The sequence below is a fragment of the Sus scrofa genome, chromosome 14 (genome assembly GCF_054392235.1).
Source record: "Sus scrofa isolate SSC_HxYL_T2T_F1_AM1 chromosome 14, Sscrofa_HxYL_maternal_Yorkshire_Landrace_v2.0, whole genome shotgun sequence".
In the NCBI taxonomy this organism is placed as follows: Eukaryota; Metazoa; Chordata; class Mammalia; order Artiodactyla; family Suidae; genus Sus; species Sus scrofa.
Window position 1 is genome coordinate 68,099,137 of NC_139396.1, and position 13,161 is coordinate 68,112,297.

Below are 13,161 nucleotides of genomic sequence, written 5' to 3' on the forward strand. Positions count from 1 at the left end.
ACTCTATAAAACCATCAGCTGGAGAGTCATTCTAAAATATTTACAGGTAAATTACCATGATGTCTGAGACTGCTACTCCAAGAAAAAAAAGAAAACTTGGAGAGAAAGAAAGTAAGATTGGCAAAATGTTGGTAACTGTTGAAACCAGGTAATGGGTACATGAGTTTCATTATACTTTTGTGTATATCTGAAAATTTCCATACTAATATAGTAAAAAAAAAAAAGGAAAAAAAAGCAAGAAATTATTTTTAAAATAAATACACCCCCCCCACACACAGAAAGGAAAAGAGTTCCCTGAGGGAACATACACCTAACAGCAGTTATTTGGAGGGGAGGGAATTCTGTGGGCAACTTTCATTATCTACAAAATATTTCTGTCACATTTAAATTGTTTAGAGGCAGCATTATTTCTTAAATCGGGGGGTGGGGTGGGGTGGGGTGAAGGGCATGAGAAGTAGACGGTTTAAAAAAGGAAATACAAGTTCCTTTAAAAAAAAAATCAGAATCAATGCTTTCACCCTCTGACGCACAAGACAAGGCCCAGTCACACGTCAGCTGGCACAGAGCCCTCAGCTCCCATTGATGAAAACACTGGGTGTAATGCAGGTGACCCGGCAAGTTAGAGGATAAGAGAGGTGGCACAGATTTCTTCCCCAACAGTGGGAATAAAGGCGGAGGAGAGACAAAGAGGAAACTCTATACTTCCAAAGCTTTCCTTCCCAGGGGTGAAAGCCTGGCACAGAGGTGTCAGGTGGCGGCCTGTCACAGGATCAGGGGCTTACTTTGGATTCCTTGTGAGTGGACATGCGGAGGAAGGTGAGAAAAACACTTCGGTGGAGGCGCTTCTGCATGTCAACCACCTCGGGGGCCGGAGCCACCCACTCGTCAAACTTTCGGGGGACATAGCGCAGGTAGGAGTCCAGACACTTCTGCAGAGTCTCATCGAAGATAACCTAGGCCAGGTGACAGCAGAGAGCAAGGATTGGTCACTGAGGCCCACAGGCTTGTGGGTCGACTATGCGGGGCTCAAGGCCCACTGCCCTGGCCTGTGGCAAACAGTCCAACCCCAGGGGACCAGGGAGGTACGAAGAAGCCCAGGGCTAAACACAAGTTTCTAAAAATGACATGCTGAAAGGCGTTGTGTAAACATCATTATGATTGTGATACAAGACAGAGCAATCCAAACCACAGTTTGCTGTTAAGAATCCAGTGTAAGAAGTAGAGAAAAAAAGCATCTCCTGAGGGAAGAAAAACAACAACAGCAACCAACCAACAGCATGTCATGTGCTTTGTTTTAGCGTTAATTTTGATAGAATGTTACCTGGCACCAGAATTTATCGTGAGGCAAGGCCAGGAGCCAGTCGAGGTCATTGGCTACGAAGGTGGCGCGTTCCAGGTACTCCTCCACTAGGGCAGGAATGTTGTCTTTAGGGGGCGGTTTGTATAACACAAAATACCGGTCTGCCTTCTGCTCGGGGTGCTACGAATCCAAAAACCACGTGTTAACGTGGCAGAGGTTAGTCAGCGAAGGCCCATTTGCCAACCCACAGCAATGACAACACTGGGCTGTTCCAACCAGTGACCCTCAAGCATAAAGAACCAAGTGTCTCTGACAGAGGGGGCTTGGTTGCATCTAGGGAACACTAGGAGGGCATGAAATATCATGTTTTTGGAGAATATTTAATGACAGGGAAAGGTTAGGCAAAGAAAGAGCAGGACACAAGATTCTCTATTTAATATAACCAGTTGGGGATTCTTTTTTTTAAAGTACACATATTTAACGCATTCACACACTGGTAAAGGTTTTTTAAAAAGTGCATGTGGAGGGGGTGGGGGACAACACCCCAAAGCTAATAGTGGCTATCTCCAGTGGAAGGGATTATGACCTGAATATATTTTATTTTATTTTATTTTTTCCCTTTTTGGCTGTCCCGTGGCACATAGAGTTCCCAGGTCAGGAATTAGATCAGAGCTGGAGTTGTGATCCAAGCCACAGCTGTGGCAATGTTGGATCCTTAACCCACTGTGACAGGGTGGGGATTGAACAGGCCTCCCAATGTTCCCAAGACGCTGCCCATCCTGTTGTGCCACAGCAGGAACTCCTTGAAATATTTTCTGATTAAAAAAAGAGAACATGTATTGTTTTTTTGTTTGTGGTTTTTTTTGGTCTTTTTGCCTTTTCTAGGGCCGCACTCGAGACATATATTGGTTCCCAGGCTAGGGGTCTAATTGGAGCTGTAGCCACCGGCCTACGCCAGAGCCACAGCAACACGGGATCCAAGCCGCATCTGTGACCTACACCACAACTCATGGCAACGCCGGATCCTTAACCCACTGAGTGAGGCCAGGGATTGAACCCGAAACCTCATGGTTCCTAGTTGGATTCATTAACCACTGAGCCATGACGGGAACTCCTGTTTTTTTTTTTAAATTAAAAAAAAAATTATACAAGTGAGGCATGAGTATCTTTTCCAAAAACTCACAAGCGGGAGTTCCCGTTGTGGCTCAGTGGAAAGGAACCCAACTAATATCCATGAGGACATGGGTTCAATCTCCGGCCTTGCTCAGGGGGTTAAAAGATCCAGCGTTGCCATGAACTTTGGGGCAGGTTGCAGAACGTGGGTTGGATACTGTGTTGCTGTGGCTGGCAGCTACAGCTCTGATCCAACCCCTAGCCTGGGAATTTCCTATGTCTGAGGTACCGCCAAAAAAAGACCAAAAAAAAAAAAGAATCCAACTGCAGCAGCTCAGGTACTGCAGAAGTGTGGGTTTGATCCCTGGCTCAGTGCAGTGGATTAAAGGATCTGGCATTACTGCAACTGTGGCTCAGATTCAATCCCTGGCCTGGGAACTTCCACATGCTGTGGGTATGGCCATAAAAAAACAAAGAAAAAAGCAACAGTGCAGAAAGGTGAGTCACCTGGGACCACACTCCCAGCCCTTGTGTCGACCCAGAGGTAACCTCCCACCATCTTTAGAAAAAACACTCACATTAAAATGTACCCATATGGGGCATTCATTGGGGCCCACTTTTATCGTTCTGATACACACTATCATACTGTGCATATCATTGTGCTGTCTCCTTTTGATAATCATAAAAAAACTTCGGTAATTTTTTTAAGATGCTAATAAACTGCAGGTCTTGGCTCAGCTTCACTAAGTTCTCTCTTCCGACCCTTACCTTGCCATGAACAAATCTGACTTTGTTCACCATAGAGAAGAGACGATGAGCTCAGTTTTCTCTTATGACTACATAAGGGCTGCTTTTTCCAGGGGAGGTGGGAACAGGAGGAAGGCCAGGCTGCATCTCAGCTGTTATTAACCACAATCCACCCACCTCCACGACTGTCAGTCCAGGGGGCACAGGGAAACCACACCTGACTGGTCTGTCTCCTCAAGAACCATCACTGCCTCCCGACTGCTAAATGCAAGTTCATAAACTGTGCGGTTCCTGAGTCTCACCAGATTCCTTGGGGGCCACCTACTGGGTGGGTCTTCGGGGCCCCTCCCATTAAAAGTCAGAATTTAGGGAGTTCCCGTCGTGGCGCAGTGGTTAATGAATCCGACTAGGAACCATGGGGTTGTGGGTTCGATCCCTGCCCTTGCTCAGTGGGTTAACGATTCGGCGTTGCCGTGGGCTGTGGTGTAGGTTGCAGATGTGGCTCGGATCCCACGTTGCTGTGGCTCTGGCGTAGGCTGGCAGCTACAGCTCCGATTAGACCCCTAGCCTGGGAACCTCCATATGCCGTGGGAGCGGCCCAAGAAATGGCAAAAAGACAAAAAAACAAATAAATAAATAAAAGTCAGAATTTAGGAGTTCCTGTCATGGCTCAGTGGAAACGAATCTGACTAGCATTCATGAGGATGCAGGTTTGATACCTGGCCTTGCTCCATGGGTTAAGGATCCGGTGTTGCTGTGAGCTGTGGTGTAGGTCGCAGATGCAGCTCGGATCTGGCATTGCTGTGGCTGTGGCATAGACCAGTGGCTATATCTCTGATTAGACCCCTAGTCTGGGAACCTCCATATGCCTCAGGTGTAGCCCTAAAAAGACCCCCCCCCAAAAAAAAAAAAAAAAAGAGTCACTATTTATTTGTTTATTTATTTAGGCCATGCCCATAGCATTCAGATGTTTCTGGACCAAAGACTGAATCCATGCCACAGCAGTGACGCCAGATCCTTAACTGCTAGGCCTCCAGGGAACTCCTAAATCAGAATTTATACAGTGGGGTTTCAGGTCCAAATCTTTGGAAAAAGGAATCCTGCTGACTGAAACAGGTTCAAAACTACCCTCTAGGGCCTCTAGTCATCTCCGTGGTTTCCAAGTTCCCCTCCTTCCTCTATCCGTTGACATCTCAACTCTTAGGTCACTTCTCAGACCAAGCTTACTCACCAACCCCCATTGCCCAACAGACACACAGACACAGCCCTGAGAGCCTACCTCCTCCAATCCCACAAACACTTACTGGGCCCTGCTGTGTGGGTTGGGGGGCCACATGAGGAAAGGCATTGTGTGCCCCCAGAGTTCCCTCTCCAGAGGGTAAGATGCACATCTAAGCCATCAAATGAGCACAACTGAGGCAAGCTCAGACCTGGCAGAGAACTGTGGGAGTGCAACAGGTGATTAACTGTGCCTAGAGGATGAAGGGCTGCTTCCCAAGGCAGACAGCCTGGCAGCAGCAAGGCAGCATCTGGTTAGGGCCCTGGAAAATGAGTTTTTTAGATGGAGGACACAGTATTCTTATGGAGGCATTAAAAATGGGCCACTCAAAAAAAGGGCATGCAGAGTTCTCTGTTGGCCTAGTGGGTTAAGGATCTGGCGTTGTCATTGCCATGGCTTGGGTTCAATTCCTTGCCTGGGAACAGTCATCACCAAAAAAGGGGGGGGGCACAGATTGCAGTGGGTAGTGGGAGATGGATTTGGAGACAGACGCTGGAAAGATGATAATAAAAGCCAGCATTCACCTGCCCTGTGCTGGCTGCCTAGTAGGCATGTCCCATGGCCCATTTCTTTTTTTTTTTTTTTTTGTCTTTTTGCTATTTCTTGGGCCGCCCCTGCGGCATGTGGAGGTTTCCCAGGCCAGGGGTCGAATCGGAGCCATAGCTACCGGCCTACGCCAGAGTCACAGCAACGCGGGATCCGAGCCGCGTCTGCAACCTACACCACAGCTCACGGCAACGCCGGATCGTTAACCCACTGAGCAAGGGCAGGGACCGAACCCGCAACCTCATGGTTCCTAGTCGGATTCGTTAACCACTGCGCCACGACGGGAACTCCCCATTTCTTTTTTATCTACAAAAACTATTTCAAAGGGAGAGAGTTCCTCCATTTTACATAGGAGGAAACCAAGACACAGTCAGATTCAGGAACTTTGCCAAGGTCACAGGGCTAGGAGGCAACTGAGGCAGGACTTGAACCAAAGCTGACACTGCAGGCCTAATGAATGACCTACAGTATCACATGCCACCCTAGTCTCACTGCCAGCTCTCTGACCCCAGTTCTGAACTCACCTCCTCCAGGAAGTTTCCCGACTCCCACCCTGACTAGGTTAGGGGTTCACCTGGGTTCCCCCAGCTCCCGTACTCTAGGCCTCCGCAACTGTAGCACTGGTTGAACTGTCTCAGAAGTGCTTTCAGGGGAGTTCCCTGGTGGTCTAGTGGTTAGGACTCAGTGCTTTCACTGCTGTGGCCCAGGTTTGATCCCTGGTCTGGAAACTGAGATTCCACATCAAGCCACTGCATGCCACGGCCAAAAATAAAGATAAAATATCAGAAATGCTTTCGTTTTTTTTGGCCATGCCCACAGCATGTATAAGTTTTCTGGCCAGGGACTGAACCCACGCCACAGTGGCAACCCCAACTGCTGCCATGACAATGCCAGATTCTTAAACCACTGAGCCACAAGGGAACTCCCCAGAAGTACTTTCAGAACCGGGGTTGCTGTGGACTGGGAGAGAGGAAGGGATAGATTACAGAGGGGCACAAGGACATTTTTGAGAATGGTAGAAATGTTTATTATCTTGATTATGGTGACAGTTTCATGGGTGTATATAGATGTCAAAACCAATCAAACTGTATAGTTTAATATGTGCAGCTTATTGTCCTACAATGATATCCCAATAAAGTTATATAACAAGGGAGGTCCTGTCTTCTGTCTCCCCACTCCCCTGTAGGTGCCTGGAAGGAGTCTGAGCCTTGCCCTCCACAGCATTCCCAGTCCCTAGATCAGTGCCTTGCATCAAGCAGACTCTCCGTATACATTTGCTGGTTGAACAAAGGAATGAATGGAGGTAATGAAGGACCAGGTCCTGCCAAGGTCTTTGAAGGACCTTGAGTACCACGCTCAAGAGTGGGGGCCATGGAAGATTCCAGGGCAAGAAGCAGCAGGCTCCAGCTGTATCTTCCACCCTTGAAGCCTGGCTTAGGTCCAACTTGCTCCATGAAGCCTTCCGAACATTCTCTGCCCATCGAACTTCTGCTCTGTTTATCTTGATAAGAAACTATTTTGTACTGTTCTCCAAATGCTCCACGTACATGCATCTTGCCTTTCTCAAGAGCTCATCCACCCATTTTGGCCCAAGACTTGATTTCTTTGGGATCTTTAATAGCAAGTATGTGCATCTGCACAGTAGCTACTCAATAGACATTAGCTTCAGCTGTCACTCGGCAGAGGCAGCATGATGTCCCTTTGCTGGAGATCTCTCAAGCTGGGACTGCAGAGACAAATACAGGGTGGGTGCATATCTCAGGACTATCTTTCAGGAGCTTCTGGGGGGGCCTGCAGCATGGCCAAGACTACTCCTCCATCAGCAGCTGTCTGCCTCAGCCCAACCCTCTTCCCACTGTACACCCCATTCATAATGCTGCTGTCACTGTCACTGCTGTCATCACTATGTTTATTGAGTGCTTGCTATGTTCTAGGCACAGAGCTAATTTTAAGACATCCCATTGAATCCTCATAACCACCCCACAGAGCTGGTTTCTTGTTACCTTTTAGATCCACAAGCTTAGAGAGGTTAAGTAACCTGCTCAAAGCAAGATTAAACGCAAAGCTGAGTTCCCTGATTCTGTGATACTGCTTCCATCCCAGGTGACTGGCAGCTGGTTGTAGGAGTCAGGCTCTCAGGACTCGAGGACAATGCACTCAGGTCCTCCTGATGGGTCCACCCGCTGGGTCCACCCTCCTCCCATTGCTCTGCCCAGCTGGTGCTTATTCACCTTTCAATACCCAGGTCAGGATCCGCCTCCTACAGGGAGGCTCCCCTGGTGGTGTGTGCTCTCCCACCACTCCGCAGACCTCACTGCATCCACACACCACTTTGGTCTGGCTCAGCAGCCCAGGTTTCCTTCTATCAAGTCCTGATCACACTGCAGAGACTCTACCAGTCTGCTTGCTCTCAGTCTATGGACCCCCCCCCCCCCAAGGACAGGAACCACATCTTTTCTCTTTGGAGCTTCAGTGCCTGTCACTAGGGTCCTTGACTCATCTACTGAGTGTCTCCTGAGAGCCTACCACACGCCTGGCACTGGAAAACCAGAATGAAGGGAAGGAACCAGGTCCCTGCTCCCACAGAGCCCAGAGCCTAGCAGCCCAGGTGTCCAGTTCACAGGGAAGAACGGAGGTGGGAAATCAGGCCCAAGGAATCAGTCCCACCAGCACTCTCCAAGAGGATGTCTACAGTGATGGAACTGCTCTACAACTGGCCTGGGCTGGCTGACACAGCAGGCTCTCACCACATGCGGCTATTTGAATTTTAGTCAACTAAATAAACAGGGAGTTCTCTGATGGCTCAGTGGGTTAAGGGTCCATCGTTGTCACTGCTGTGGCTTGGGTCACTGCTGTGGTGCAGGTTTGATCTTTGGCCTGGGAACTTCCACTTATGTGGCCAAAAAATAAATAAATAATTAAAATTGTGAATCACTATGTTATACACCTAAACATACCTCAATTCTTTAAAAAGTTGTGAAAAGGAAACAAGAGGTAGTTTATTTGTTTGGTTTGGGCTACACCCATGGCATAAGGAAGTTCCCGGGCCAGGGGTTGAACCCTGTGACCTAAGCCACTGCAGAGACAATGCCAGATCCTTAATGCACTGAGCCACCAAGCCGGAATGCCTTTGGTTAAAGGTATGGGCTCTAGGGACAGTCTAGCCGGTTCCATTCCTGGCTCCCCTCACTTTCCAGTTCTGTAACCCTGAACTCTTAGTTTCCTCATCTGTAAAATGGGAACAACCAAAATGCCTACTCATAGGGCTGTGGTGTGGCTTAAATGAAATAATCCCAGTGAAACATTTGGAAAGGTCTGGCTCAGAGCGAGTGCTCTATAAATATTAAGTACTATTATTAGAGAGTAGTTAGGAAGTAATAGGAAGCCATCCAGAAAGCAGGAAATGAAACACCAAACTCTTGTTTCCCATGACTTTACTCAGGCTCCCAGAAAATACTCCCCCCCCGCCTTGTTTGAGTAAGCTCATATTCTTGGGAAAACAGCAAAGAGGTATTGGGACTCAGGTGCCCTCATCTGTCTCCTTCAGCAGCCAGGCACCTCTCTCCAGCCCTAATCTCTTCCCGCAGCTGATAATCAGCACGCTCAAAGCCTCCTTGATTTTCAGTCTCACGAGCCCTGCTGAGTCTGTATGTGGCGCTCCTTAGCCCGTTGAGAGAAAAGACAACCTGACCTCTGAAATCAGTGGTCAACCCCCCAAAGGGATAGTAACTGAGATAGCTCTGAAAAAGGTCCACCCAAAACCTGAACTCCCCCCACAGGGTTCAACCCCCAGACCCTGCTTTGAGCCAGTTCCACTGTGAGGCCCACTCCGGCTGACTCGAAACTGCCATCAGACTTTGATTCAAAATGAAATGCTTTGCGGGGAAGGTGTGGGGTGGTGACATGGAAAATAGTGCTCAAATTCAAGCTGCTGCTGGGAAAGGAAACTTTGACACTGGGCCTGGAAGAACCCAATAGTGTCCCAGCTACTGAATTACAGACTGTGGCCCTCGGGTCATTCTTAGAACAGATACAGAAGGAATTTACTTTTTGCTTCTGAAATTGCAAGAATGATAGCATCAGGCTGAATGGCCTCAAGGCACCGGCTCACCAGCGCAGGTGAAGTCCTCAGCTTTCCCGTCTTCAGGTCCTTGTGGGTGATCTGGAGTTGGTCCAGGGGCAGAGCTGGCATTGTGCTGTGTGACCCTCCTGAAAGGAATAGGGATGGGAAGAAGAGAGCAGACACAGAGGCTCCTGGGGGCAGGGGCCAGCTCAGGGACTGATCCCAGAGCCACAAGAGAAACTTCAACCTCTGGTCTCAGGAGGCTCCTGATGGGGGCCTTGAAAGGCCTGGTTCCTGCACCTACTCATCTAGATCAAAGTGACTTTTTTGCCTACACTGGTAGTTCTTAGTTGAGGAAGAAAACAGTTTCCCAGGTGACCCCTGATATATTCTCATGCAATGTGAGAAGTACTAGTTAATAGGATCTAGATTATGGAGTTTCCACTGTGGCGCAGCGGGATTGGCAGCATCTCTGGAGCCCTGGAACACAGGTTCAATCCCCAGTCCAGCACAGTGGGTTAAGGATTCTGCAGGTGCTTAGGCTTAGGTTGCAACTGTGGCTCAGATCTGATCCCTGGCTCAGGAACTCCATGTGCCGTGAGGCAGCCAAAAGACAAAAGAATCTAGATTATTACGGCCCAGTTCTGTGCTCTCCTTGGCCTGTGAGCTCTGTGCTAGGGCTTTCCTTCTCTTGCTACCTTTCCTGTGACTAGCATAGCCCTCGTACAGAGGTGGCTTCATCAAATATCTGATGAACAATTGAACATGAGGACACTTTTCTTCCAACTCTAACTGGATTTTCAATCTTTTGGGAGTTAGAACCATGGGCCTTTCCTCACTTACAGAGGAGGTTAAGAGTCTACAACTTTTCTAGGCTTCAGAGAAGGATATGGAAAAACAGACCAGGAAGGTCCACAGAATTTATAGAAAACTGTCGGAGCGGGCTCCTTTCTAGTAAGTGAAAACACCTCAGAGTCCGTGAACAGCAGACCCCATGTCTCCTGTCTTCCCATCCAGTGCTCTTTTCTCAGTACAACTTGGCCTGACTCACAAGAGGGACACGCATACAGGCTGAATCATGGAGCAGAAGTGACTTAGGCCCCTTAAAAGACATGCCACAAAAGGCCAGCGGTGTCAACGACAATATGAAGACATATCGAGGCTGGGATGAGGAAACCATCACCTCCTGAGGCCTCAGAGAGGAGCCACAAGCTACTGGGGTCCCATATCTCAGTTATCAGGCCAGGCTCTGGTGTTATGAAGACAGACTGATAAAGCAGGGTCTCCACCCTGGGGGAGCTTCTGATCCAATAATGAAAATAGTGGCAGCAGAAACATACTTAGCACGTGCTGGTGCTCTTCTAAGTGCTTTTCTTAGCATTAACTCACTTAATATACTTTAATTTGCTTTACATGTATTACTATTCATAACAACTCTAAAGTTGGTATTATAACCTTCATTTTATCAATGAGGAAACAGAGGCTCAGAGAAGATAAGAAACTTGCCCTAGGTCTCAGTTAGTAGCTGTTGAAGCAGGCTGGCTCTTTTTTTTTTATTTTATTCTTTTTTATTTAGTTTTTTGGGGGGCTGCAGCATGCAGTGGCTTGATGTGGGATCTCAGTTCCCAGACCAGGGATTGAACCTGGGCCACAGAAGTGAAAGCATCAAATCCTAACCACTAGACCACCAGGGAACTCCCTTTTATTATTATTATTATTATTATTTTGCTTTTTAGGGCCGCACCTGAGGCATATGGATGGTCCCAGGCTAGGGGTTGAATCGGAGCTGTAGCCGCCGGCCTACACCACAGCCACAGCAACGCGGGATCCTTAACCCACTGAGCGAGGCCAGGGATTGAATCTGCAACCTCATGGTTCCTAGGCGGTTTCTGCTGCGCCACGACGGGAACTCCGAACACCAGATTTTTAACCCACTGAGTAAGGCCAGGGATCGAACCTGCATCCTCATGGATGCTAGTCAGATTTGTTAGCCACTGAGCCATGACGGGAACTCCCTATTATTATTTTTTAATAGCAGGCCGGCTCTTTAACCATTTGCTGTACTAAGTCTAGTGCAGTTGAGTTTGTGGGAGCTGTGGCTGTCAGAAAAGCATTTCTAGCAGAGAGCCTAAAGGATCAGGAGAGCTTGAGTTGAGTCTTGAGAGTGGAGACTGGCCAGGGAAGAAGGATGTCCCAGGTAGAGAAAATAGGAGCAAAGGTCAAGAGATGGGAAGCAGTTTGGTACACAGGGACCTTGATTCAAGGGTGGCTTTAAAGACTGTGAAGCTATCCATCTTCACGTGGGATGTAAAGAGAGAGGACCAGTCTGTCTAGTCCTCCAAGCCTGTTCTAACTCTAGGACCTCAGTGGATCAGACATGTGGTCCCTGCACAGAGGTGGTCTGAAAAAAAAAATCACAAGGTAAAGTAATGAAAGGGGCTTGGGTGAGTTTTTATCTTTCATCTTTGCAAAATGTACATAATGCTATCTGTTACATATACATTATTTCTAATCAAGTTACTATCTTACTAGTCTCTCACAACAACCCAATTAAGGATGACAAGGATCATTATGCTCAGACATCCAAAGAGGGGCCCTGATTTGCTCAAGGCACAGACATGAGTGGCCAAGTTCAAACTGACGCCCAGCTCTTGTGCCTTGTCACCTGGGTCTCTTGCACTGAACATGCTAAAAATACATCTTTCTTGGAGTTCCCATTGTGGCTCAGTGGTTAACGAATCCGACTAGGAACCATGAGGTTGCGGGTTGGATCCCTGACCTTGCTCAGTGGGTTAAGGATCCGGTGTTGCCGTGAGCTGTGGTGTAGGTTGCAGACGCGGCTCAGATCCCACATCGCTGTGGCTCTGGCGTAGGCTGGCAGCTACAGCTCAGATTAGACCCCTAGCCTGGGAACCTCCATATGCTGCGGGCGCGGCCTAAGAAATGGCAAAAAGACAAATAAATAAATAAATAAAATAAAATAAAAAAAATAAAAATACATCTTTCTTAACGCCCAGTAATGCTGAGAGGGTGGCTGGAAACATCAGTGGTCAGTTCACCAATGCAAAAGTTTTTTTTTTTTTTTTTTTGTCTTTTTGCCTTTTTCTAGGGCCGCTCCTGCAGCATATGGAGATTCCCAGGCTAGGGGTCTAATCGGAGCTGTAGCCACCAGCCTACACCACAGCCACGAATGCAAAAGTTTAAATGACTCACAGGCCCAATCCTTTCCATGCTTACCTTCCAAAGATGGTAGTAGGAGAGTCCAGTGTGGGGACCCAAGGTGGGGAAAGAGTCATAGGAGGAGGCAGCTCGCCACCCCTATAATTCTAGGCCCCAGATAGCACCTGCTTTCAGAAGAAATTCAGTTCTACAGCCAGTGCCTGTAAGAGCAGTTCAGACTCAGGCTGGTGTGTGGGCTGAAAGAGAAGTTTATAGTTTTACAGCCTGGGTTCAAATCCTGGCTCCACCCTACCCATCCATGCTGAGATCTAGAGACAGTTCCTTAACTTCTCTAAGCCTTGATTTCCTCATCCGTACAGGTAGGATGATAACAGTACATAATCTTATCTCTCAGGGTTAATGTGAGAAGTAACCAGTATGTTCAACACAGCATTTGACACATAATAAGCACGCAGTAAAGCTTATTTGTTGTTACTACTCAAGTCCCAACCATAGGCAGAGCACTTTGGGCTTCATCTATTACTCAGCAAATAATGACGGAATGCAATCTGGGTTCTGGGCATGTAAATGAGCTGTAATTGGAAATTTCCAAAATGAGCACAGCAGAGAAAGGGAGGATGTCACTGAGAAGGTGCCCTAGGTGTTGAAGGATAGGAGGGAAAGATGGGCAGGAAGGGCATTCCAAGCAAAGAGCAAGCATAAGCAAAGGCTCAGAGCCTGTGGTTTTGAAGGAAAGAGGGAGACATTTGGTATGGCTGAAAACATATGGTCAAGGGAGGTGGTGGTGGTGACATAAGTGGAGAGAAGAGGGTGGATAGGACATATGGAGCCATTTAAAAAAGGGTCTTGAGGGAGTTCCTGTTGTGGTGCAGCAGAAACAAATCTGACTAGTATCCATGAGGATGCATGTTCGGTCCCTGGCCTTGCTCAGTG

General features: G+C 47.9%; 1 protein-coding gene and 1 long non-coding RNA gene across 12 annotated transcripts in view; one reads left to right on the forward strand and one right to left on the reverse strand.

The window, feature by feature from the left end:
* Positions 1–13,161, reverse strand: part of ASCC2 (activating signal cointegrator 1 complex subunit 2) — a 45,170-nt gene that overhangs the window by 30,575 nt on the left and 1,434 nt on the right. For 2 of the 11 annotated variants that reach the window (XR_014825846.1, XM_021072415.2), the window contains exons 2-5: positions 12,286–12,464; positions 9,097–9,194; positions 1,322–1,480; positions 783–953 (exon numbers count right to left, since the gene is read on the reverse strand). Coding sequence is in view for 10 of the 11 variants with exons in the window: in XM_021072415.2 (XP_020928074.1) it covers positions 783–953; positions 1,322–1,480; positions 9,097–9,177 (411 nt within the window). In the remaining variant the exon portion in view is untranslated. Of the gene's footprint in view, positions 1–782; positions 954–1,321; positions 2,218–9,096; positions 10,849–11,927; positions 13,151–13,161 lie in introns of all 11 variants that reach the window. The other 9 variants (XM_084993564.1, XM_084993565.1, XM_084993566.1 and 6 more) reach the window with 9 other exon arrangements.
* On the forward strand, positions 776–7,937 carry LOC146396639 (uncharacterized). The gene is made up of 2 exons (XR_014825882.1): positions 776–911; positions 6,172–7,937. It is a non-coding gene; the product is annotated as an uncharacterized LOC146396639 (long non-coding RNA).